The 27,058-nt window shown below is 41.0% G+C and overlaps 1 protein-coding gene across 1 annotated transcript; it reads left to right on the top strand.

Moving 5' to 3' along the window:
- Positions 1–38: 38 nt before the first annotated feature.
- flvcr1 (FLVCR heme transporter 1) lies at positions 39–26,763 on the top strand. Its single transcript, XM_039738807.1, has 10 exons — positions 39–935; positions 9,578–9,722; positions 12,738–12,878; positions 14,759–14,826; positions 16,044–16,147; positions 16,929–17,039; positions 21,072–21,177; positions 22,427–22,538; positions 24,366–24,433; positions 26,474–26,763. Exons 1-10 carry the CDS (start codon positions 261–263, stop codon positions 26,558–26,560), a joined length of 1,617 nt encoding a protein of 538 aa, XP_039594741.1. The 5' UTR covers positions 39–260; the 3' UTR covers positions 26,561–26,763.
- The last annotated feature ends 295 nt before the right edge of the window (positions 26,764–27,058 follow it).

A 27,058-nucleotide genomic window follows, 5' to 3' on the forward strand; every position in this document is an offset into this window, starting at 1 on the left:
TTGCGCTGCCTCGAGCCGCCACACCATTCAGAGCCCCGCCCATGTCCGGATGCGTGCGGGCGGCACTTTAGGTGAAGAGCCGGTTCTCGTGCGCGGAAGCGATGCCATTGACTCCGCTCGGGCTCTGTACTGAATAGACGAGAGGGAGAAACAATTGGACTGCCATGTCGGAGGAACCAGCACGGATTCTACCTTCAACACCTGCTCGTCCCGCCGCCGTTTGACGATCCATCAGCCGACTGACTCCGGTCGCTGGCATCATGGTAGCTAGCGACTTGCGGGAGCACCAACCGCATGGGTGCAGCGCGTCCCCGGAAGGCGAAGGCTCCCTGGAAACAGATAGCAAAAAAGATTCAATACTTTCAAATGAGAGCACCCCGCTAAATTCGACAAACGGCGATCTTCAAGTCCATGTGGCGGAAACCCAAGGAACAGAGCCGGAGCCCCCGGCCGATGAAAGCCAGGCCATGCTGTCCAGGCAGCACGAATCTCCGCAAGTCAAGCTGTACTGGAAACGCTTCGTGGTGCTCACGGTCTTCAGTCTGTACTCGCTGGTGAACGCCTTCCAGTGGATCCAGTACAGCATCATCACCAACATCTTCACCCACTTCTATCATGTGACCTCCGACAAGATCGACTGGCTCTCCGTCGTCTATATGGTAGCCTACGTGCCCCTTATATTTCCCGCGACGTGGCTGCTGGATACGAAGGGACTCCGAATTACGGCGCTCCTGGGCGCGGGACTCAACTGTGTTGGCGCCTGGATCAGGTGCGCCAGCATCCGACCCGATTTGTTCGCCGTCACCGCCGTGGCTCAGACGGTGGCCGCGGTGGCTCAAATCTTCATACTGGGGCTGCCCTCCAGGATCGCGTCTGTGTGGTTTGGACCGAAGGAGGTGTCCACTGCCTGCGCCGTCATGGTGCTGGGAAATCAGGTAAGGGCTTGGTGGCTTTGGCGAGCCGGTGGCGCAGATCAGACCTTTGTGAAATTGTCAAACCTTTGTGATCGACCCAATCTAAATATGCGTGATGTTTAAGCGCCTCTTTGTTTAATTCCGTGTGTAGTAAATTACAGAAAAGTTTCCACAAAATTCAGTTGTGAGTGTTTAAGTATCTTTATCTTACTTGGTATCCTTCTTTGTTAACATAACCAACACAACAGAACTAAGGGCTCCATTCAGTTTTAAGTCCATCTGATACACATTTCACACTGAATAATATCACTGTGCACTTTTAAAAAAGCATTCACCGGACACTTGATCCATTTTGGGTGGCAGACCAGAGGCTTCGGCCCAGGGGTTGAGCTTTAGAATAAGCTGCACAGTAAAGCTGGCCACCTGCTTTCCTACTTTGTTCACTGTGTAGGGTTTTCATGTGCTCTTTGGGTCCTCGTGTTATTTCTCTTTTACTCAGGACACCTTACTAAAAGTTCATTGGTGACTCTGAATTGCCTTGTCTGGTGTTGGCTCCAGCTGTGTGCCCAGTGGGACTGGGAGGGGGGTGACTTCCCATGACCTTAAAACCGTATGGGGGCTGTTTTAAAATGTGATCATGTAAATCGATAATGCAGGGCATGATGGAATCCGTTTGGGTGGAAGGGCTGCGATTAGGGGGGGTTCAGTACAGTACAGTACAGTAGTTGTACAGTAAATGGGGCCAGCTACTTTCAAAATGGATGACAGGGACAGTCTGCTGTAATAATGAAGAAGGGACAATTTCAGTGGACTTGAAGACAGAAAAAACAAAATTGCGCTTTCTTATTCTGGATTCACCTTCACCCTCATCCTTCACCTTTGCCAATAATTCTATTTGTAGAACTTACAGAATTAAAAACACAGCTAAGAAGGATGACTTGCTTGGCACCACAGAGGGTGGAGTGAAATCTATGAAGTGAGCTTTCAATACAGTGCCTAGAGAGAGTATTTGGACGCCTTCCCTTTTGACACATTTTGTTAAGCTGCAGCCTTATGTTAAAATCATTTTATTTTTTTCCCTCTCATCAAGTAACACTCAATGCCCCCGAATGACAAACCGTAAACAGGATTTTAGACATTTTTACAAACATACTCACTCGGCACCACACACCATCAATGGCGTTTAACAAATCTATGAAGTGGCGTTCTTCATGACTGGCGTACATAACACAGCAATCTCAAACCTGCCTAGTGCCATGGGGCCAGAGCTTAGCCTGGCAGTATCAGAAGCAAGGCAGGAAAATTCTAATTTGTATATTGTGAGCCCCTTAATATCCCACAGGGTCGGAACTGGGGACCGCACATATGAAGTGACATTTTCTGTTGTGGTCTTTCTGTTTCTTTAGCAGACAAGTCGCTTTACAGCATCACTTGGGTCAGCCGCGGCAGCTGGCTCTGTAAAGTCGCATTGTATTTAGTGTGGCCCGTCCTCACATCCTTAAATGTGCTTAATCCAATTCAGGGTCTCCGTGTGGCAGAGCCGACCCCCAGTATCCGGTGCAAGGCAGAAATCAGCATTGTAGAGTTATTGATTAATCAGGATCAATGGGTAATCATTCTTGTTGTCATTTTTCTCATACTGCTGCGATCAAAATGTATGCCAATCCCCTTAAATGAAAGTCTGCAATGCCATCTGAATTGTTTGATTTATTATTGTAAACTCTGGAGCAGAGGGGTAAATTGAGGAAAATGCAGATGCAGACCCCAAGTACTTGTAGCAGTGCGCCAGCTCCACATGCACTCCCTGAATGGTGACCGGACGTCGAGGGTCTTTGGTGCATCAGTAAGCAGTTCCTCTGTTTTGCTGATTTTGAGTTGCAGACGATTCTTAAAGTTCTCCACCCGACTCCCTTGTCAACACACCCCATTAATAATAATAATAATACATTTTATTTATTTAGCGCCTTTCCCATGCTCAAGGCACTTACAGAATTTAATTAAGAACGGCAGGGTGTACAGTATATAGTATTGTACAAACCAAATAAATAAAGAAGATTAAGACAGTAAATTCAGAGAAAAAGCCTAATAGACAACATCATTGATGGTCTCACACACACACACACATGTGACATGAGCATCTTGACATGAAGGTAAACTGGGAGAAGGGTAGTAAAGTCAGGTAGAGCTGAAAGCCTTCCCGAACAGATGAGTTTTAAAAGAATTCCTGGAGTCAGCTGACCAGATTCATTTCAGGAGGTCATTCCAGAGTCTGGGCACTCGCTACACAGCTGAAGGCCCTGCTGTCACCCATGGAGTGTAGATCAGTGTGGGGCACAACAAGATGGCCAGAATCAGAGGACCTTAGTGGGCAGACAAGCACATAGTGATGGAGGAGGTCACTCATGTAGTTTGGCACGAGGTCCTTTAAGGCTTTGTAGGTTATTAGTAGGATTTGATATTCAATTCTGTAAGACATGGGGAGCCAGTGAAGACGGAGCAGGATGGGTGTGATGTGCTCGCTGCTGCTGGTCTGAGTGAGGACTCTTACTCTTGAATAAGCTGGAGCTGTGATATGAGATTAGAAGGGGCACCTGCCAGCAGCGAGTTACGATAATCGATGTGGGATGTGATTAAAGTGGGGACACGTTTCTCAGCGTTAGAAAAGGAGAGGAAGGAGCGAACACAGGATACGTGACGGATGTGAAAGTAAGAAAGTTTCTTAATGTAATTTATGAAGGTGGAATAAGAAAGGGAGGAATCAAAAACGACACCAAGATTCTTTACAGTAGAGGCAGGTCTGATGAGATCACCGCCAAGATGGACTGGGAAGGAGCTCATTTTATTAAGTTGCACTTTAGTCCCAATTTGCAGGAGTTCAGTTTTGTTGCGATTTCGTTTTAAAGAGTTCTGCTCCTTCCAGTTTTTAATTTCCCTGAGACAGGTTGTGAGCTGAGAAAGCTCTGATGAAGTTCCACTTTTAACATTGAAGTAGAGTTGAGTATCGTCTGCATAAAAATGATAACCCAGTCCATAGCTATGAATAATATGGCCGAGGGGAAGCATAGAAATACAGAAGAGAAGAGGGCCGAGGACAGAGCCTTGAGGAGCTCCTTGTGTGACTGGCGCTGAGCTGGATCTGCTGTTGCCAAGACTAACAAACTCTTGCCTATCAGTCAAATAGGACTTGAACCACTGGTGGGCAGTGCCAGAGATACCCAGCATGTTCTCCATCATTCTGGACAGTAGAATGTCATGTCTGAGCCGAGTGTCAAATGCTGCTCTAAGGTCTAATAGAATTAATATGCTGGTTTGTCCAAAGTCTGCTGCCATAAGCATTTCATTGGTCACCCGTAACAGAGCAGAATCAATGGAGGATTTCTGTGAGTGATGTGACCTGCTGTTACATTTATTAGGATGAATAGAGAAGGTGACATGCCTCTACCTTGTAGAGCTCCAGTTTTGCTCACACAGCCCCTGAGCCTCACACATTGCGGCCTGCCAGACAGACAGTCCATCATCCAGGAGAGGATAAAAGCCTTAATACCCTAACAGGCCTGTTAGCTTTGTCCGGCATTGTGGAGCAGATTGATAATCTCATCTTCCACTAAAGTGTTTGTCTGGTGGGCAAACTGCAGTGGCGGGTCCAAGTGGTCTTTCACAAGAGGACTCCTGTGGTCCAAAACCAGCCTCTGGGCCCTGCATTAGCTCCTATTTGTGGAGAGCGAGTTTTGGCACAATAAAGTGGCACACTCCAGAGACGTGTAGGGAGTTGGTGCTGGGACTGAATGTTTGACTTTGTGTACTGTATGTTAGTTTTGACATGTGTGCGGGTTTGTGTTTCATCAGACGGGGCTTAGGCCTGAACCTGTGAAGGTACGTTATATGCTGTTTAAATCCACATCTTACAGGTGACGTGTTATGCTTAATGTCTCACAGACGGGTTATAATGACCAATATTTACGTAATGTATAGGCCAGCACAACAGCATTGCCATGGTGCATTCATTCAAATATCCGTGTAAATGGCACCAGCGAGAGTAAGTAAATAAATAAATAAAATGCGGCATATTTGACTTTACTCGGGAAGTCCCTCTCCTCAAATGGTTATTTATTTTCTGCTATGTCTTTTGTCTTTTTCTTGTTCCTCCTTCTGTTTCCTGTTTTGCAAGTTTCTTGTGTTCATTGGCTGTTTTTAAAATTCAAAGAGGTGAAAGCCGCCAGCCCACAGTAAAATGAGACGCTTCATTTCTGAAACGCCACCAGGCGCACACTGTTATGGTAACCGGATGTCCGCAGAATGTGTTATGTCTGAGGCGCAAGTGTCGGGTGTGACAGGCAAACGAGTTCAGAAAAAAAGGAGAGCCGAGAGAAACTAGTGATGGAGGACACCCCTGTAAATTATTCAGTTGTTCTCTTTGGAAATCCCCCAGAAGAAGGCTAACAGTGATAGTCGTTCAGACATATTAAGAGCAATACTTGCACACCTGCTTTTCCGATGTTTACCGGGTCAACAGATTAAGTATTAAAGATTACTGAGTGGTGAAGTTGCAAACTGTGGCAGTACAACCTGCCGATGACGAGGTGCGCGTTTTCTCCCTCTCTGCATTTCAGATGGTGTTTTGTTCTTCATGTCCTTGTCAGTTTGAAGATCAGATCGACAGAGACTCTCACAGGTCGTTGGTGCTCTTTTTGATTATGAGGGGTGCGGATGTCACGGCTGTTATTTAAAATACAAGCGAGCATATGAGCCTCAAGGAGAGCGTTGTCGAAATTAAAATAAAAATTAAAACTTGACAGAAAGTGTGTTTCTTTTAGAACCTGTTTAAGTCAGAAAACCAGACAGGAGGAAGCTTGTTCTTTCATCTTTAATTTTACTTCATGAAGAGGGAGCCCCCTGTCTGCTAAGGCATTGTGCCCTAAGCAGATGGGTCGTAAAATGGCTCCAGAACATAGACAGAGACTCGTACTTATTGATAACCGAATTTACATAACTGTGCTGACCTTTACTCTTATTGGTTCATTGGCTTACACCACCTGAATATTTATTGGATTGGTTAAAGGACTTGAGATGTTTTCAGCAGAGAGTGTAGCCTGCTTACACGCCCAAAATAAAAGTCTCACTCGACTATTCTTATCCTTCAATATCTCTTCAGTTCATCTCTTATTCATTTATGGAAAGCCGTGCACAACCATCTATCAGGTCTTAATGGGCACATGACTTTCTGAAACCACAGGTTAGAGCACGCTCTGCCACTTTACATAACCCTTTCAGCTGTCTCTTCATGCCATTTCTAACACAAAGGCTATATATTTCTTTTTAATGTGTACTTCTTTCAAAACACTTCATTTACAAAGAGCTTCCTTTGATTCTCTCACAAGAGCAGCCATCACCACCCTGAAGTTGTGTGGTGCCAACTACTGTGCTACTCAGGAAGAAGAATTCAAAGAGGTTAATTTTAGTTTGTCTCCTGCTTCAGGGTGCTATGCATACACAAGTAGGTAAAGTTAAAATAAAACTTGAGAATAAACTGCAACCTTCAAAACAAAACACTTTACTTTCGGCACAAGTATATCTGCACCTGTAGACTTAAATGCCCTTCTGATATCTGCATGATGCCAATCAGGGTCACTGGACCCTTGTGTGGACTGCAGGCCAGCGCTGGGCCATCTGTAGACATACAGTAGTTTATACCAAGTTAGCTCCAGCCTCCCACAACCATGAACAGGGTAGGAAAGGGACGGATGGATGGTTCTTAAAACTCCTTATGGTGGTAATTAATATCAGTGAGTGCCTAATGTCCGTGACTTTACCTGAAATTACCTGATTTTGAGAATGTCAGCGAGGCAAATGTCTCCTGTCCTGTCCAGGCACGAATATTAAAGCCGGGGGTCCAGACACTTGAATGATTGCAGATAGGTCTTCATTCTGAAGCGACTACACAGAGACTCTCTTATTCTGCCAGTGTTTTGTTTTTGCATAGGTGTTGTTTGCATCGATGTCATTTGCATTTGAGTTACTGCTGTGGTGTCACACACATTTGCTTAATAAAAGTTGGGCACATGACTTTCTGCATCTCAAGTATCTTGAGGTGTCCTTTTGAACTCTGGCTGTCTGCACACTAATCCAAAAGCTTAGGCATGGTGCTCCTAAAATGAATGAGCTTGTGCTGGTGTGGCCACGGCACTGGTAAGAAATAAGCAGACGTTACTTACTTGGATTAGTAACATGGAGGTAAGCAGGTGGAGCTGTGTCTGTAATGACTCTGTAGTGAACGCGGTGGCACAAAATGACAGAAAAGGCACTAAAGGCTTCCAAACACACAGGCCAGACCAGACACTCACTGAGTCGGTCTCCCAAAATAGGCCTCACCCCAGACAGCCAGGCCCCAAACTCTACTGGGAGGCCTTGGCCTGACTAGATCCCAAAAATAGGAAACAGGAGTGTAAACCTGAGAAATATCTTAAATGTGTAATTCAAGGGGAAAACACGGGTTTAAAGAACAAGGCCAATGAGGAGTCTTTATAAATAAAGGATTTATTTATATTAAACAAAAGAGAAATGAAAATAGCAAAGCAAGGGAAAGGGAAAGCAAAAATGAGGCAAAGATGAGGGATGGGTGAAATTTGTGCTTGATGTGAAGTTACAGCAGCAGCTTTAGCTCAGTAATGGGGGCAAATTTGAAAATCAAAAATAAAAACCTCAATTTCCTGGAAGTAAAGTCGTGTTTAGTTTATTATTTATTTTCTCTTATTTCTGGTTATCTTCTAATATCATAAACAATACATGGCTTTAAAAAGAGGCAGGCCATTAGGTATATATTTGTAATATTCTATGAATATTAAAAACTACAATTGAGGTGGACATGTGTTCAAGGTGTATTCCTGCCAGTCTTTTTTAATCCAATTAAACTGTGGATGTTAAAGGAGATTGGGTTGGCAACATCACCCCCTCTCGACTTGGCGTGGAATTGCTTACCTGGCATGGACTCTGAAGATGTCCCCTAAGCACATGTGCTTGACACTTAATAAAGACAAAGTCAAACTCAACACAGTCTCAAACAAACTTGAAATGTCATAAAATAATAAATGTCTTCTGTAAAGATGTGACAGCATTGTAAGAGTCCGTGTGAGTGCATATCGGGCAGGAGATGCAGATCAGGCACCCGCATTTGCCCCCTCGAACATTGTGAGAGACGTAGACATTTACATTTTGTTTGTTTCTAAACGTGTAACGCGAGTAATGAAATCCTAGTCACGTCAGTAGATATAATGTGACTACTTAAATTTAAGAGTTATACGCCTTTATTACTGACAAATGCAATTTAATTACAGTAATGCGTTACTTAGCACAATTTCATGTCAAAGTCTGACGCCCAGAAAGCAGAATGGTGCCAAAGTGGTGGGTCAGATGTTTAAACAGCCATAGTCATAAGAACTCCAACAAATATTACTGGGTGGCTTTTGTTTCCTTTTATTTCTCTTACATCCTGGAACTTAACAAAGTTTAATGGACATTTTTGCTGACAATTCATCATCCATCCATATAATAATCCACTTATAGGTTCCTTATTGTCCCATGTATGGATTTCATTGCTATTCTAGCTTGCATGTCCTTGTCAATGTGTAACATGTCACCACTCTCCAGCACCTGAAGTAGTGACGATAATTATCTGACCACGAAATATGTCTTCCCTTTCTGAAAATCCCAGAACTGTAGTATCCTTTGATGTCTGTCTGTCACGGGTCCATAGGCTCATTACCGGTACATGTCTGGTTTACTTGTGCTGATCTACACGCTCCCTTGCCATTATTACTGAGTAGAACTACCTGATCTCAAAACTTTGGTGCTCCTTACCTGAAAATGTTTGAACACATTTTGTCAGAATGCTGGATTGATAGAAAAGTGCAAGCATTTTAAGCAGAGTTCACTGTGGTGACCATCGTCCTGAGGTATTGGTGTTCACTTTTCCACCTCAAGCACAGTGCGACAGGTTCATAAATGAATTAAACCTAAGTATGAGAAACCACATATTTAAGTACAAATTTGTACATTTGACATATAAAAGTGATTACAAAATCAAACAATATATAACAGGCGATTTGAATTTACACCATAGCTTGCAGGGACAAAGTGCCAGTCCGGGCTGCATTAGTTTCAAGGCAGGAAATAAACAACCACGCCGGCTCATTTTTCACACACGCCTCCCCCTCAGGCCAATATGGAGTTATGCACACCTTTGGTTTCCATACTGGAGTAGACCCTGGTAGAAGGTGTGCCAGCTCAGTATCTGTGTCATCCACATTCAGCTCCTTGCTTGTCACATTTCCTTTTCATCTGTAGACACTGGTGAGATTTTTGCAAATTGATTGTAAATCAACAGGTGGACAGCATTGTCTACAGTAAATTATTTTAGCAAGGCGCCTAGTAAGTCATTGCTTTTAGAGAAGCGGAGGGTTGCAGGGCAGGATTTGAATCTATTTGGCCTGAAGGAGCAGGATGAGCTGAGCAAAATTAAGGCTGTTTGGCAACTTGCAGTAAACGGTGCAGAGTAGCTCAAGAGCAGTGAAGGGGCCCCATGGCACCCACCAGTTTCCCTGAAGGTGTTTACTAACCCTGGGTACTTAGACATGTTTATGTTGATTAGAGCTTTTGTGTTTCTTCAGCTTGGCGTCGCTATTGGATTCCTGTTACCACCAGTCTTGGTGCCCAATACACAAGATGATTTGGAGCTGATGGGACACAACATTGGCATCATGTTTTATGGGACAGCTGCAGTGTCGACTTTGCTCTTTGTTGTGACAATCTTTGGTAAGTTATTCTCCGTCTGGTTTGTAGATTAAGATTAGGCGTATGGCTTTGATTGCAGGGCCAGTGAATCGCCAGCACAGTGAATGCCCATATTATATAAGTTCCCATTATTGGCACCAAGTTGGGCGGGCCAGCTATATGATTTCACAAATTTGAAAGCCACTGTTGAGTCAAGTCATGTAAGTCATCACTGCCTTTACAAAAATCTGTTTTATTTTATGTCATGGTTGTAATATACTATAATATAATATGAAGCAAAATGAAACTAGGTGACCAAAACCAAAGGGGCAAGACAAAGAACAAGAGTTGAAGAGCAGAGTTCAAATTGATGCTAAGGGCTACTTGTTCAGAAGTGGACTACCACTAGCTATACCACAAGAGGGTCCGTATCCACCAAGGGATAACAAGAAGACACAATTGATATTACATTAACCTGTAGCGCCATGTTGCATAAATAATGAAAGCCATCACGGCAAAAATCATACTTTATTCATTTTAATTCAAAATGCAAAATGTATACAAGAATAAAATTCTATACATGTAAAAACCTGATGAATGCATGCATAGAGTTTTGTGTATACTGTAATAATAAACGACGTTGTGAAACTAAAATAAGATGGTAACAGAAAATCAACAACGTTAAAATAAAGCCAAGAGTCCAAACTAACAATAGCGTTGAATTCTACATAATAAAAAAAGACAAAGGAAGAATCAAAAAAATCCTCATAAGACCACCATAGGAGAAAAAAAAATCTGAAAGAGTCCCACTGGTGCACGAGACAAGATGGATGGCTGCACAGTGTTAGGGAGCACGAATAGAGCTCAGGAGATCCAGTCTGAACCCGCAGACACCCACTGCTTTCAGAGAAAATCAGGAAACAGCTTTACATGTGCTCAGCACCTGCAGCTTGTGAAGAATGCCTTGTGCTGCTGATGTTCTCCATTGTGATTCCATAATAATAATAATAATAATAGAGCAGTCATGTTATGTAAAGGACACGGAAAGCCGAGCCACACCTTCTGAAATGGCTTCAGGTTACATGGCTTTGTATGAGGCCTTAGGGCTTGTTGTTGTTTTGTAATTCTCTTCATGTCCACGGCTTGGCTGCCTTGACTCCATTCTCCATAGTTTGTCTCTCTCTCTCTGTCCGTGTTTTATGTTTTACTGACCTCAGGGACAATGAAGACAATCGAGTCAAGAGTGCTAATCACCATTCTAAGAGCAGAGGGAGGAGAAAGGATGACCTGTAGGAGGCAATCTGGAAAAACTGCTTTCTCAGCTGATTTCTTTTTTTTTCCCCATCTACCGATTCCCCACTTTTATAGTTTTTATATTTCAGCAGGCATTGGCTACTTGTGGAATAGATACATTTACTGTAAGTAGCTGTTGTCATGTGTGCAGAGTACAGTGAGATTCTTACTTGTGTGTCTGACCAACATGCAACATGTCGCCACTCTAAACTTGTCTTGTAAAATTGTTATTTTGTTACAGAGAGGCCTTTAAAGTATCAGTAAGGTCGAATGTTGCTGTGATTGTGGGCCTAATATAAACTTGGCCTCAATCTATACTGTATATACAGTATATATAAATAAAACACTAAGGGTTGTGCCCATCTGTCTGTCACGTGATTACTCACAAATCACTGGGATTGGAACCTTGATCTTGGTCTTAACTGAAAGCTCATGATGAGCAAAACATTTGGCTTATGGCAACTTCTGTAAACTTATCAGGGTTTGCGTTCTTCCTACAGCAAACTGCATAGGGAAACTGATCAACAAGGTAAAATGACAGACAGAAAAATAAGAGCATCAACATCTGCCAAGTGTAAAGCAAATTGTAGAAGCCAGTTACATAGTAGGATAAAGAAGAATGATCGACATCTGGTAAGCGTCAAATATATGTGGTGGAGCAACCCGCTGGTACTTGGCAGGACCAAGTCTAATTAAAAAAAAATCAAGCCTGTACTCATGGTAGGCCTCACAGGCAAGATGTCTGAAGTTAAAGGCTTTTTGATCTGAATACCAAAAGATGCGTATAAATCTCAGGATGTGAGAAGGGAAACATGAAAACTCCTGGCACAAATGGGAAATAAGACATCTTCTAATCATTATAAAATTAAGCTTATTTAAAAAGGAATTCAAAAGATTGAAATTTAGAAATCCCTCTTAAAAGGAAAACCTAAAAAAAAAGAGAAAGAAAAAAATCTATGAACAAGATAATCAAATGAGAGTTTTAGAAAATTCAAAGAAGAAAAATGAAGAAATTGAAGAAAGGAAGCTAAACAACAGAAGCAAGGAAACTGATGTCTGAGCACTAACACTGCGATCTCTCAGTTCATTTATAGAGCTAAGGGTGGTCCTTCAGCTGCTGCGTCAGAGGACCCCAATACACACGTTTAACATGTAAAGCAAATGGATATTAATATTTAACAGAGTTAACATAAAACTAATTAATAAATGAGACAATATTAAACAGTAGTACAATACAACAAGAAAAAAGACAAAACATATTCCATTGGACAAAACGTAAAAAATAAAATAATAAATAAATCAAAGCAAACAAATAAAAAGAGACGCAAATGGAGGAAACCTCATACAAATCATAATAAGTGGCAGGCTGACCCTTGGAACCATTTGCTGTCCACCATCGGGCACTTGCCAGATGACCGTGTCTTCGGCCTATGTGGGCTTCATGGCTTGTTCATACTTGGTGGACAGTGACATCAAACTTAGACGTGACCCGACAGATACAAGAACACAAGACATTTAACAGATGACATGTCATGTGCAGTCCAAGACGGCAGGTTGCACTCTTAACTTTTTGTGTGTTTAACTCTTAACATCTTTCAGTATTTTGATGCTTTCTTTGGGTTTTTTTCTATAACGACTACTGTTTAATATTCTAGATCAGTTTATCATCCATTTAATAACCAGTGTAGTTAGTTCAAACCTGTTCAAATGTTTCATATAGCTCTCTTGTTTAAGTTAATAATGATTAAACTCTTTTATGTTTAGTGTTTCAGGAAAAGCCGCCTCTGCCCCCCAGCCAGTCACAGGCAGTCTTGCCTGCATCGACACCAGAAGGATATTCGTATCAGCAGTCCATAAAGAATCTGTTCAAGAACATTCCTTTTGTGCTTCTGATCATTAGTTATGGTGAGTGTTGGCAAGTCGTGCCTGGTGACCTTGAGTCCTATGGAAAGGTGACGTTTTTCAGTTTGATTTGCCTCACCAGCCTGCATTAGCGTAGTATGTGGGCTTTATGAAAATCCAGCCTGCTCCTTTGTTACAGGCCGCCTCTCACACTCACCTGTCAGAAGGGTTTGCTGAGTTTTGTCCAGATAGATTTTGTACGAGTTACTCTTGTCTTCTGATTTAAGGAGTGCATTATAATTCATGTTTTATTACAAGACCAAATTAAACCAGGGACGATCAAGGTTGTCATTGTGTCACCCCACTGCATTTATGACAAGAGCTGAATGAGTGAATTTCTTTAACCTAAGAGAGAGCCACACAAAATGATTTGTCTGCCATTCATTTTAGACGAGGACGTTTCAGCTTCACCTTGTTTGGTTCTCATTTCTGTTCCCTGTAAATGGTTAACAAGATGGGTCCTTCTGTTCTCTTCATACAATACATACCAAACCCTCTCAATCCAGTTCAGGCTTGTTGGGATGCTTGTGGCTGGCAATGCACAGCGTATCCCAACAGTACTGGATCTAAGGTAGGAATAAACCATCGATGGAGTGACGGTCTATTACAAGGCACATATGCATGCCTGTGCTTACTAAATGGGGGCCAGCTTAAGGAGAATAGCCGCATTGCGAGGACTCTGGGGCTGTGAGGTACCGACTGTTTTCACTGTGAACAGACACAAACTGTCTAACTGAATTACCGTATATAAGCGTGCTTAATTTCTGGTATCTTATAATGTCATTCGTATAAGTCGAATGCGGAAATCTCACGCTTTTGGTCCAAGAGATTATGATATGCTAACACCCGCCTGAGAGAGTAACCACGGAGCACACGGCCTTTTTTTCTATGTATTGTGCCTACGTGACCACACAGTAATACCCGAACTATTGCAAAGTGACTATTGCACCGTTTTTGTGTTTTTTGTATCTCACACCCTCGTACACCTTTATTGTAAGAGCATCACTTATCTACGATGGAGCGTTTGATCAGAAGAAAATATGAAGCTGGTTTTAAATTAAATGTCGTTGAAGTAGCAATAGAAATTGGTAACTGCGCTGCTGCAACAAAATTCGATGCGTCTGAGGAACTGATACGAGATTGGAGGAGGCAAGAAGAAAAAATGTAGGTGTCGCACTTTTGAACGGTCGTTTAAGTCGGGGTCAGATTTTATGATCGATTCCACTTATATGTGAGTATATATGGTAGTTAACAGAATACCCCCCAACCCCCAAATATCTGTTCCTTACCTTGTATTGTCTGTGGTTATGGCGGCATAGTACACCTGTCCTATGTTCCAAACATGTCTATTTCGGCTTAAATATTGTTAAATAAACCACTTTTGGAAAATGTTCTCGTACACAACCAGAGTGTGTTAAAATGGAATTGAGCTTTTGAATTGAAGACTTGCCCCCCTCATTTATTTGTTATTAAGCCACTAATTCAGTACTGTGGGGTTTTATTGGCTGTTTGTGAAATTGATTTTCTGCGACTCGGATTTGCACAAATGTGAAGCGTACTTTGCACCTGACAGTATTTTCACTCACTCCTCTTTAACGTTTAGTGTCTCGTTGTACTCAACTCTCATACCACGTTCTGTGGTGCTGATATCTAATGAGGCAGATGGCAGCCAATGATTGAGCTGGAACAGGGCAGGACTCGTGACCAATAAGTGACTTGAGGCAGCTCATTTGTTTGTACCTCTGTTATTCAGAAGTCATTTCACAGGCTTTATCGTCCACAATGCTGTGTCTGTTACTGTGAAGTATTGGGTCATTTTCAAACATTTCATATATGATTGGAACAGAAGTGAACATTACTAATATTTCTTTCTCTCCTTCCAGGGATAATGACAGGAGCTTTTTACTCCTTATCGACGTTATTAAATCAGATGATTATGGCCCACTATGTGGTGAGTCCTATGCTGTCACCTTTATTGCTCTCTTCTCTTTAGCCAAGTCAGATGTTTTTTCTTCCTTTTTGTAATTCTTTTGTGAGTTGAGGAGTTGCTTTTGCTGTTTGTTATAATTTTTCTTGAACATCTGGTAAAAGGAACATTTCCCATTCATCTATCTACTGTATCTGTCTTATCCTTACTATACAAAGCAAAATTAAAACTAGCTGAGCTAAAGACGAATACCAAGAATTAGAAAATAATGTTAAAAATAAATAAACATGTAAACTAAACAAAAAAGAATTTAACCACAAACTCAAACATACAAAGAAACGTGGAATCTACTAGAAGTAGACGTAACCTGGAAATGAAGGAGAAAGAGTCTGAAAAACTAAAACTACTAAACAATTTAGTGACACGTCCTCCACCTTAAACTTGGCTGAGAGCAATAAAACGCAAAATGTGACGTAACAAAACACAAATTCTAACAAAGGTAGAAAAGCCATAACCAATAATCAGAAGTTGAGCTGGCTGCCAGTAGGCATTGCTTTCATCACCGCAGTCCAAGTAATTGTTACAATTATGGTCACCTAGGAAGGGTCAAAGGCCATTGGCGTAAGCAAACTTAAAAGGCCCAACTTAGTTGGTTGCCGCGAGTAGAGCTCATTCCAGGATTTAGAGCACAGTGGTTGGGGTTTACATCAAAAATGGCCAAAGGCGAGAGCCCGGGGTGGAGGCCAGGACAAAGCATTTAAGTGTGAACTCCGCCCCTGCATGTTACAGTTAGAACATTAGAATAGTTGTAAGAAGAGCTGGCCATTCTACCCTACAAGCTCGACCACCCTGTCAATCTAGATTCGCCATTAAAGCAGAACAGTAGTGACAAAAGTAGGCCAGTGTCACCTGTCACACTGGTACAAACCACGTGTTGTCCATTGCTTCCCTGGCATTTAAACACTCGTGGGTCTTTGGGCTGTGACTCAAACTGAATTTTACAGAATGAGATGTTTCATTATGCAGCCTTGGTCCCCCGTGAACCCTCGCACTCATACTTCGAAGGTGCCTTGGTATGTATAGTGTTGCCTGTAGCAGAGGACTTCATGAAATAAATGTTTGTCTCAAATGACATTGACTTTAGTAATAAGGCTTCTTTTAAATCTCAGTGTTTCTTGTCTGTGTGTCTTTATTGTGTTCTTGCTTAAACACACCTATGTGTAATGTATTGAATTCTTTAGGATGAAGAGGTGAATGCTGGGCGCATTGGCCTGACCTTAGTAATTGCTGGGATGGTAGGCTCGGTTATTTGTGGTCTGTGGCTGGATTACACCAAAACTTACAAGTAAGTAGAGTTCTTATATAAGGGACAGCTTTCTGTTTCTCTTAACCACTCCTTTGCCAGCTTTGTTTTTGGCTGTGACGTGTTTACATGGCAACTCAAAATTGTGATTGGGTGGGCCCTTCTTTAAGCTTAAGCCACATGCATAACGTTACGATGCTGCAGGTTTTTATCAAAAACTAGGCCTCCAGGCTTCAGATGACGCCTAGAAACCAAAGTCTACCAAAGCTCCAAAATCAAGAAGCAGAACAAACTGAAGCTAAGGCTGAGAAAGGCTTGAAGAGGGAGATGGGAACTGTTTAAATAAATTTAAAAAAAAAACAAAAAAAAAAACTCTGGCCCAAAATAGCAAACCCTGAAGCCTGACCTACAGCGGCTAATTTTTCTAAATGGACAAAACATAAAAAATGCCGTGGATTAGATTGAAGTTTTATGAAGGGGGAGTTTATAGCAAAGAGATTCAAGAGTTTTATTTGTCACACACACAGTTATACGGGTACAACGTGCAGTGAAATGAAAAAAGGAAAGTCTATTCTCTACTTAGGCCTGAGGTTGACGTCATTTTTCATGTTGATGCTAGTTCAGCATAGTATGTGGTTGGCCAGTCTGAAGTGATATGTTTCCTGTATACACACAAATGTGAGTAAAACACATTCCACTTGCAACATGTGCAGCGTGTATGTGTGTGGAGATCTGTCAGACATTTGTGTCACTGATGTTAATCAAACAGGCAACAGCGCAGTGCTGAAGAAATTCATTTTGTTTGATTTGTTTTCTTTTCCAGGCAAACCACCCTAGCAGTTTATGTGTTGTCCTTCATTGGAATGGTTGTTTTTACATTTACTCTTAATCTTGACAACATCTACATCATATTTTGCACCGGAGGGATACTTGGGTAAGTTGCCCGATTTCTTTATCCTAAGATATCTGAGACATCAGGTTTTTTCTTTTTTGTTTATGCTAATATCGTTATTCTCTTCTATGCGATGGTGGAAATCTGCTTGGTGTGTAACTTGGCCGACGTCTTCTTTCAGATGCATGATTGCTGTAGGTGCTGCTATATTGGGGTCAGCACTTCTCATTCATTCATTTTACATACCTACTGTACTCCCTGAGATGCGGTGTTGTGATGGGGTCTCATCTTCAAGTGAAATATTGATTTGTTCAAGAGAACAGGCCAGTCGGCTCAACATGCTTGTTCGTCCTGTTCACTGAGATTCTCCAAAATAACGTCAAGTCGAGGTTTAACTGTCCCTACAGTGCTACTCTCCATCTCGCTACTTGATCATTTATTCCATATGTCTGTGGTTCTTTGGGTAAAGAAAGGCTTTCTAAAGGTTTGTGAGAAATGTACTCAGCTGTTTCCCCATATTCTTGTTAAAGAATGTATTTTAAAGCTACAGCTGAGGTCCACTGTACTGATTCCCTTCATAATTTTAAACACTTTGGTCATGTCACCTCATATTCTTGAAACTGAAAAGGTCCTGCTCCTTCAGTCTGTCTTCAGGGCTCAAAGCTCTCAGTCCTGAATCAGCCTACCATATATACTCGCGTATAAGTCGGGTCTTGATACCCGAAAAAACAAACATAAAATCAGACCCCGACTTATATGCGCCTGTTCAAAAATGTGACAATTCAATTCTCTCCTCCAATCTCGCATCAGTTTCTCGGACACATCGAATTTTGTTGCAGCAACGCAGTTACCAATTTCTTTCGCTACATTCAATGACATTTAATTTAAAACCAGCTTTATATTTTCTTCTGATCGAAGGCTTCATCATAGATAAGGGATGATGTTATGATAAAGGTGTATGAGAGTGTGAGATACAAACAACAGAAAACAGTGCAAATGTCGCTCGGAATAGTTCGGGTATTACTGTGTGCTGACGTAGGCACAATAGAGAGAGAGAGAAGTTAGGAGCAGCCGCTGAGACAGCGCATTGCCACACCCACATAGAAAACAAAGGCCGTGTGCTCCGTGGTTACTCTCTCAGGTGGGCATTAGCAATTGGTACAAAGGATTATGGTATATGTGAGTTTTCCACATTCGATTTATACAACCAAAATTATTAAATACCAGAAATTATACTGTAAAATTAAGCCCCGACTTATCCGCTGGAGAACTTATCCACAAGTATATACGATAGTTGTTCTTTTCCAGACTTTTAATAATTTTGATTATTATGCTGTATTAAGGATTTGTTCTGTTCTGTGTATTGTATTGTATTGTATTGACCCCCTACTTTTGACACCCACTGCACGCCCAACCTTCCTGGAAAGGGGTCTCTCTTTGAACTGCCTTTCCCGAGGTTTCTTCCATTTTCCCTACAAGGTTTTTTGGGAGTTTTTCCTTGTCTTCTCAGAGAGTCAAGACTGGGGGGCTGTCAAGAGGCAGGGCCTGTTAAAGCCCATTGCGGCACTTCCTGTGTGATTTTGGGCTATACAAAAATAAACTGTATTGTATTGTATTGTATTGTGTAATATGTACAAAACTGTACACATTGCTTCAGGCGAGGCCTCACCAATGCATTATAACACTTCCATTGATATCTCACTAAGATCTGTGCTCAGTGTGGATTTATAGGAGGTCACATACCAGGATTATTGTGAACAAGGTGACCAGGAGATGAAAGAGGAGCTGACAGATGTGGTCAAAAGGCAGAATGAAGGGTCAAAACCAGGAAATCTATTAGAACTGAGGGACAATGCCGAAAGACCAAAAGAAAGCAAAGGTCAAAGTCAGAAACTAGTTGAAACCAAAAACTCAGTCTTACCACTGGGGCCAATTTGAAACAGAAACTGAGCTGCTTCTAAAGTTCACAAGTATGTTGTATCCTCTGAGAACTAAAAAAAAGATTTGTGATGACTGCCATATTTGTCGTGTCACATCCTGTGACTTCAGAAACATGACGTGCTGCTACTGGACCAAACTCAGAATGATGTTGTGTAAATAAAATGGTAATAAAAATGAACTTTTTACATTATCAATTAACAGCGATACTGCACAAAAATGAACATTTCACACATAAAAACCCCAAAACAATTTAAATACACGTCCAAGGTGATACCTAAATATCTCCAGACCTGGTGCAAACCATGGGAGTTCGATGGAGTTTTTGGATATGCTACTAGATATCGTATGCCTACAGTCTGGGTAAACCGTCCACCGAGAGTGCATATTTCTGCCATTTATTCTACAATTACTTTTTTTTTCTAACAACAACGTTTATTTCTGAGCACGTTTTCATCCAAATGATGTGCTCAAAGTGCCTTACAAGATGAAGAAAGAAATAAGAAAAAATATACAAATGAAATTAGGCAATACTAATTAACAAAGAATAAAGGGCGGACAGAAAAAGCAAAAACAGAAAACTCCAGAGGGCTGGAGAAAAAAACTAACAAAATCTGCAAGGGGTCCGAGGCCATGAGACCACCCAGTCCCCCCAGGCAGGCCACCATAGCAGATTTTCAAGTGATAGTCATGACTGAGGTTTTTGACATTGGCAGACATGCTTATAAAGAGTTTGTTCTGCCCCATAGACAGACTGTTAATCAGTGACATTACAAAGAACTGCTGAGGCATCTAAAGGACAGCATCAGGAAAAAAACGTCCTGCAAAGCGGCACACCCAAAACTGCGCTTTGCACTATGACAGCACACCTGCTGTTTGACTACAAACAATGTGGCTGTTCCGTCGCAGCCTTCTTTATTTGGCCAGTGTTGCTCCCTTTGACTTTTATTGTGTAGAATTGAGACTGAAGTGATGAAGATTTGCTATCATGGAGAAGAATTCAGGAACAAACACAGGAGGCTGTAGAAGTGGTAACAAAAGATAAGTACATGAAATGGGAGTAGCACTGGGATGGGGGAATTGCATTTCAAAAAGAGTACTTTGAAGGTAACTAAAAAGGGAACAGCTGTAAGGTTTTCAATAAAGGTTTGTTTTTTTCCGGCCCACCCCGGTATAACAAATACTGTTTTTACAGCAGTCGATTCCTCTGAAGTGTTATGGTCTGGATGTCCCAAAGAACTTCCAAAAATACCCACATGTGGTGGACGTCAAAAATGGACAAAAAGAACATAAAGACCTGAACCCCAGCCAAGGGAGGAAATATGGCTGAAATAACAGGAAGTGCCATAGTGTGCTTGTAAATAATACATTGCAAAAATATTGTTCCTTGATGTGTTCAGAGAAACTCAAAACATTTTTTTTAAAATCTTCTCATTTCATATCCTGCCCACCACCATTAGATGCATTTCCTTTTCTTCAACGCCATACCATAATGTGCCCAGCTGGGTGATATGTAGGCTGCTCGCTGTAAGTCATACCCGCCAGACTGTGTAGGCTTATGGTTTTGGGGTACTGTAGACACACCTTGTTGTCAGACATTGTTTGTGGGCTTTCCTCTGGTGGGACCCTGCCTTGCTACATGCTGATATTTTAACACTTTAAAGAACATCAGCATCATCAGGTGGAAATCATGTGAGATTCAAAGAAGGAGATGGCGGTGAAGCGGCAGGTCTGAAGTTCACTTTGAGCAGTTCACAGAAGGGGAGGTTAAAGACCTGACATACCATTTAGAATTAGTTCTGGGAAGAAAAGAAAACCGAAATCTTTAATAGGCTTTTCCACATAATGGACTAACGGATAAGAACATTTCTTGGCAGTTTTTCACATTAAAAGGTAAAATCTGGTCACGAACTTTAAAGGATTTTGGTCTCGTTTGAAAGATTCTTTACTCTAGAAAATGGCGTTAATTGAAAACATGCGTTGCTATTAATAAAATGGAAACATCATCGTGAAACGTGTATCCAAATTCTTCATTTATTAATAGAAGATAAATTTGGTAATTCTCGAATGAGTAGGAAGCGACAGATTTTTAAAATGGACTGCAGTCATTCTAAAGAGTGTTTGTTTCTTTTGCAGCTTCTTCATGACAGGATATCTACCTCTGGGCTTTGAGTTTGGTGTTGAAATCACATATCCAGAGCCTGAAGGAACATCATCGGGTCTCCTGAACGCTTGTGCTCAGGTAACACATTTAGGAGATTAAAGTTCAGTTTCAGGAGAATTTTAGATAGATGAATGGATGAATTGTTAGATAGTATTTTATTTGTCCCATGGTGGGAAGTTGAACTTTTTACAGAACCACACGAAATTAAATATTGTAACAAACAACAACAACAAAACCTTTAAACACAGCAAATTACTAAAAAGAAAGCAAATATCTGACTTGGCTAAAGATAAAAAGAGCAGGCACAGTGAGGCCCTCTAAAAGCATATTGTCGTTGGTATAAAGGAGCCCTAGTAGCTCTTCACAACACACGTCTGTTAGTTAAAGGTCCTCAGTGTTAGTGTGTCACAGAGTGGACATGCGGCGCTGTTCATAATGGGTTCTCTAGTCCGCCACTACCTCCAGCAGGTCCAGAGAGCATCCCATAACTGAGCCTGTCTTTTTAGTTAGCTTATTGATTTGGTGGGCCCCTCACTGTTGTTCTCATTTACAAAGCCATTTCTTTATTCTGTGAATTTAACAGAATGTGCATTACTGTAGTATGTTGACGTTTACAGTGTATGATTGACATTTTAAAATTTTATTTTGATCTTTTTGACTTAGGCCTTGGTGTTACTTGTTATTCAAGATACCCACTCATTAAGGGGAATCTCCCAAAGCGCTGCACTGTAGGCTTTCCATTTATACGCCTGGGGCAGTCATCCAGGTGCGTCATCAGGTGGTGCTGTTTCCTTGGGCTCCACAGACAGGAGACAGTGCAGATTACAAAGAAAACGAGCACATATAATGTTATTAATGCAAAATTACCCAAAAGTAAAAGTAATAAACAACGTCAAAAAAATCATAATAATATGTATATATAAAAAATAAATGAAAATCAAAAACAGAGTTAATAGCATAATGTAGACAGTAATATTTGAAAAACAACAAAGGAATATGAGACATGCTTGAGTCACATAAACTACAGCAAGGGCATTTCAAATCTATGCAGATGGCACCCGGCCGAGTAGTGCCATGACGTGTCTGAGGGGCCGCGGTGATTAGGGATGCACACATATGTTTCCATCGCGTTTATTACTTACATGCATATATACTCTTATCTTCACTTAACTGCCCTTCTCAGATGTTTTAGTGATTGTCTGAGGCCTTTTGAGGAGCGACTGTCAGCAGGATTAAGTGAGTCTGAGATACATGTGGATATTTCAGGCCTCCCTATTTATTGATATGCCCTGTTAACCTTTCTGTTGTGTTTTCTTGTCTTCTTTAGTTGTTTGGAATAGTGTTCACTTTAATCCAAGGAAGTCTGACGACAAACTACGGTCCTTTGGCTGGAAATATATTTCTGTGTGCCTGGATCTTTTTGGGGATTATTTTAACAGGTCTGTTGGTCTACATCCTGTGCAGGAAGACCTTTACATTATCCAATGCTTTTTATGTATTTTGGTTTCATTTTAATATAGTAATAATTCATTTTATTTATATAGCGCCTTTCCCATGCTCAAGGCACTTCACAGAATTTAAGGAAGAACGGCAGGGTATACAGTATATAGCATTGTACAAACCAGAAAAATAAATAAAGAAGATTGAGACAGTAAATTCAGAGGAAAAGCCTAACAGACAACATCATTGATAGTAAAGCTCCAATTTCAAATTCATTTAGTGAAAGAGATTTTAGTTAAGACTTAGATGATATAAATGTGGGTAGCTGTTGTATCAACACGGTTAGCTGAATATTTATTAGAAATTGATCAGATTTTATAGGGTTGTTGGGTCATTATTGTTCTGTGTACAGAGTCAGGTGAAGTTCTAACTTGCATGTGCTAATCAACGTGATTGTCAAGCGAACTACCTGACCTCAAAACAACTGTCTTCTAAAAAATCTCAGAACAGACGTGTCATATAGGAAAAATATTAAAGATAGACATGCAAGGCACTATATTATATATAGATGTTATAAGGTGGTATATAATATATGAATGTAAAATAGTTAGCTTTGAATAACAGTATATGATAGATAGATATGAAAGACAGTGTATGATACGTGAAAAGCGCTATATAATAGATGTAAATGAAGGGTGCTATATAACAGATAGATGGCATCGTTGGCAGGATTAGATAGATAGAGAGAGAGAGAGAGTCCTTACTGTCACATGTTGACATGCCTGAGAAATTCTTCACTTGCATGTCCTAATAGACACGCCACATGTCTCCACTCTCAGGTGCAGTCATTAGTGAGTCGTATTACCTGAACTTGAAACTTCTATCTTACCTACACAAACAACAAACAGTCTCAGGATGCGTGATATTTAGGAGGCATGAAACACTTTGCCATGACAAATGCCCCTTTTATCTCCACAGAATGTCCAGCGAGACAAAATCATAAAATGTCCCATAAGTGGATTCTGTTTTCCTTCATTTATTATTTGAGTCACCACTCTGACACCATGTTAGGCTGTACAAATCCAATAACTTTATAAATGTCCGTCCTCAAACACTGGACACTTCACTTAAAATATACCTCATTTATCACAAGGCTACTGTAAAGTCAATTGGGTGGGTTAATAAAAAATACTTTTCCTGGAAGTGACACTGAACCATCCTGCAGACTTGACGTTTAGACATGATAAGGTTCAGATGGTGAGGAACTGTGGTGTTTACAACTGCTGATTTCATTTGCACAGCCGCATTTGTAAATGTGCGCAGGTCTCTGGGCTTGTTAATCGCGATGCACCATTTAAGAATGATGAGAAGTGAACACAGTACTCACTGTCGTGTGTGTGATGTGACCGAGTAAGACAAATGCCTGACCAGGATCACAGGTGAACTTTTGAGATATTATTACTATTAAAGAAAAATAACCCAGTAGCTTCTTCCAGCTATTGTATCTGTTTTGAAGTGTTTATCACTTGCATTGACATGTTAGCATACGGGCTGATAATTCATTTTTGCACAAGTCCAGTGTTAGTTTACCAAAATAGGGTGTCACAGGTAGGACCTGTTTAAAGACAGGCGTCCGTAAACCTGATGCCAACCTTGTTGACGCTCCCTTGACACTTCACTTAAAGACCAGATAAGCTTTAATAATAATAGTAAAACATTATTGTTATTATTTTCCATGTGTTGTGCGTGTCCTTCATTTCTTTATGTACTGTTTAGGTGGTCTTGCCATTTTATGTTATTTTAAGACTTTCCTTTTGCACTTGCAGCTTTAATAAGGTCAGAACTGAAGAGACATAATGTCAATATGGGAGTAATGAAGAACGGAGGCCAATCTGTAAGTGATTTTGAAGAGTGCAATTTGGTTTTCTGTTTCATTCTTATTTGAAAAATGTTTTTTAGACATTGAGATCATTACCTGGTGATCATGTTAAGTAAATGAGGATAGTGTGATGTGGATGTTATCACCCTTTTCTTGTGTGCTGGGGTTTTTCCTTTAGTGGTAAGTGGTAGGATGCAGTGGAGACTTTGCTAGGCCATACGAGACGTTTCCTCTGTTTACAGGCTTCCCTTTTATTAACATGAGCTTACGTCACTAACACGACTGTCCCGCTTTTCCTAATGAGTAGCAAGACATACAAGTTTACGTACCTTTCGTGTCGCAAAAAATCAAACAATGGGATGTTGGTGCCGGGTCTGTCTTGATTGGCGTCAAATCATTTGATGCCAACTGACAGAATACAGGCATAGAGTTTGAAATAATTAAAGTGAGAGCCTCACAACCACCCGGTACTGACTATGCACTGCCTACACTGGAACAGAACAACGTCAAGTTTATAATCAAGTGGCACCAGGCTGAAAAAGACAAACCCCCATAACACAGACAGGGCATACAGATGACACACACGGCACAAGTCGGACACAAGAATCGGGGTCTGTCCAGTAGAACCATTGACCAGCAAACAAGCGATAAGATGATTTTCTCCAGACCGGTTTTTTCTTTTCACTTCTTTGAAACAGGAGGATCATTCTGTTGGCTTCTTTTCCTCAAAGTGGAAGGAACTCACATAAAGATTCCTTGGTGGCTTCTTAAATGAAGCACCGTCAGGTGGTGGGTGAAGATCAAGATGCTGCTCAGCCGCATCAATCTAATATCTTATGCTTGGACGCTGATCTTTTTCTTTTATTATGGCCACCTAAAAGGGTCCTGAACTGGACTTCTTGTATCTCTTTACTGGTTTGCACCACACAGCACTGGATGGAAAAAAATCAGGAGTTCTCTCCCCGTGACTTTCTCGTATACTCAGATATGGGGATGGATATTTGAGGAGTAAACCACAAGACAAGGATTATATTTTTATGTTATGTACATTAAATGACAATCAACAACCAATCAAATCAAAGTAATAATATATTGAACAATTATTATGAAATTAAAGTTGAACAAATCAGACTGTGTAGATGCATGAATAAAAGATGAAGTATCACTTCCGGTTAGCGGAAATAGCCCAAAAGATGATAGAAATCTACGTTTCGTACCTAATACTTGTATGCAACATTTGGTTGACCCAACTGAAAGTGAACTCCAGTTATCGTGTTTACACACACAGACACAGAGGCGTAATTCCAAAAATGGTATTTTCCGACTAAACGTCGACATTCATCAAAATCTCAACCCGGAATTTTTGGAGTGTTCCAATACTTTCCCAATACTTCATATATGATAACGTCAGGGAGATCTAAAACATCGAAATTCATCAAAATCTTGACATCGAATTGTTAGGCGATTACAATACCTTCCCTGTACTTTGCATACGAGAAAGTAAAAAACTCAAATCAGAAATGCAAATGAGTGATTTAAAAACAAAAAGAAAAAAAAAAAGACATCCCTCATTTTAATGCTGACAATAAGGAGGCCCCCTCACTGAACTGGACAGTTGACGTTGGTCATGTGGCCAATCAGCCCACCCTCAGCTAGAAGGAAGCCTGCAGCACTGGCACAAAGACAACTTCACAGACACAAGTAGTAATATTAAGGATATGATAGAAATTGAAAACGCATGCTTAGAAAGAACATGTAAATGATAAGTTAAATGAGCAGGTCCTTCTTGACAACGCGTGCCGCTAACCTGACATCGACCTCTTCCTTGGCATGTATAGTGGGTTGCTGCAGGAATATGAGGCTTTTGCGTGCCAGTCGTTCCCCATAACAGTGCCCTGTGAGTTGTTTTGTTTTATTTAACTAAAGATGTTTGGCCACCACCTGCTATTTTTATTTTGTTTTGTTTTGTCTTGAGATCTGCAAACGTTTCAAGATGGCAGCAGTTCACGTTGAGTACACTGACGACTCTCTCTTTGTCTTCTGCCGTTTGTCTAGGTGGTTCTCATTGAAAGCCCACAAGAGCCTCACGCAAATGGCATTGTACATTCCTCAACAGACACATCCCGAGAAACGTCAATCTGAAAGTGACAACGGGGAACGATGGAGAGGAGAGGAGGCCCCGTACCCCTACGTGCCACCTGGTGTGCGTTTCTTATTTATTTGTCAAGTTAAAGTACATCATGCATTTTGTTATTCATATGGTTTGATTTTTACAAACCTCTTGATATTCAGAGGATGAAACAGGACATCTCCTCCCAATAAAAAGTATTATTTATTTATTTTTATTGAATGTTTCTGCAGTATTTCAGGGGGATTTCTTTTAAAGCAAAATAACTAGTTACTGAAACGTAACATATATTATGTAAGATACTGTCGGTGGCTGGTACCAGATTTAAATTAAATTTAAAAGTATTTGGCTAGCTTGTTTGATAAAGCTGGGAGAAGGAGCACCGCGGAGTACATTTTAACGTTTTTTTATTGTGTTCTTATCTTTAACTGTTCTCAGTTAATGGACAGAGACAATTAAAAAGGCAAATAAAGTACAACTGAATTTCCTAAAAAGTCATGAATGCCAGTTAG

Source organism: Polypterus senegalus, chromosome 16 (genome assembly GCF_016835505.1).
Source record: "Polypterus senegalus isolate Bchr_013 chromosome 16, ASM1683550v1, whole genome shotgun sequence".
NCBI classification, from domain to species: Eukaryota; Metazoa; Chordata; class Cladistia; order Polypteriformes; family Polypteridae; genus Polypterus; species Polypterus senegalus.

What these genes read in the sequence shown, in the direction of transcription:
- flvcr1 (XM_039738807.1), top strand. Translation starts at nt 261, where the DNA reads ATGGTAGCTAGCGACTTGCGGGAGCACCAACCGCATGGGTGCAGCGCG. An exon ending in TGATTATGGCCCACTATGTG is followed by an intron (nt 14,827 to 16,043) that starts GTGAGTCCTATG and finishes TGAATTCTTTAG; the next exon opens with GATGAAGAGGTGAATGCTGG. An exon ending in TCCTGAACGCTTGTGCTCAG is followed by an intron (nt 21,178 to 22,426) that starts GTAACACATTTA and finishes TGTCTTCTTTAG; the next exon opens with TTGTTTGGAATAGTGTTCAC.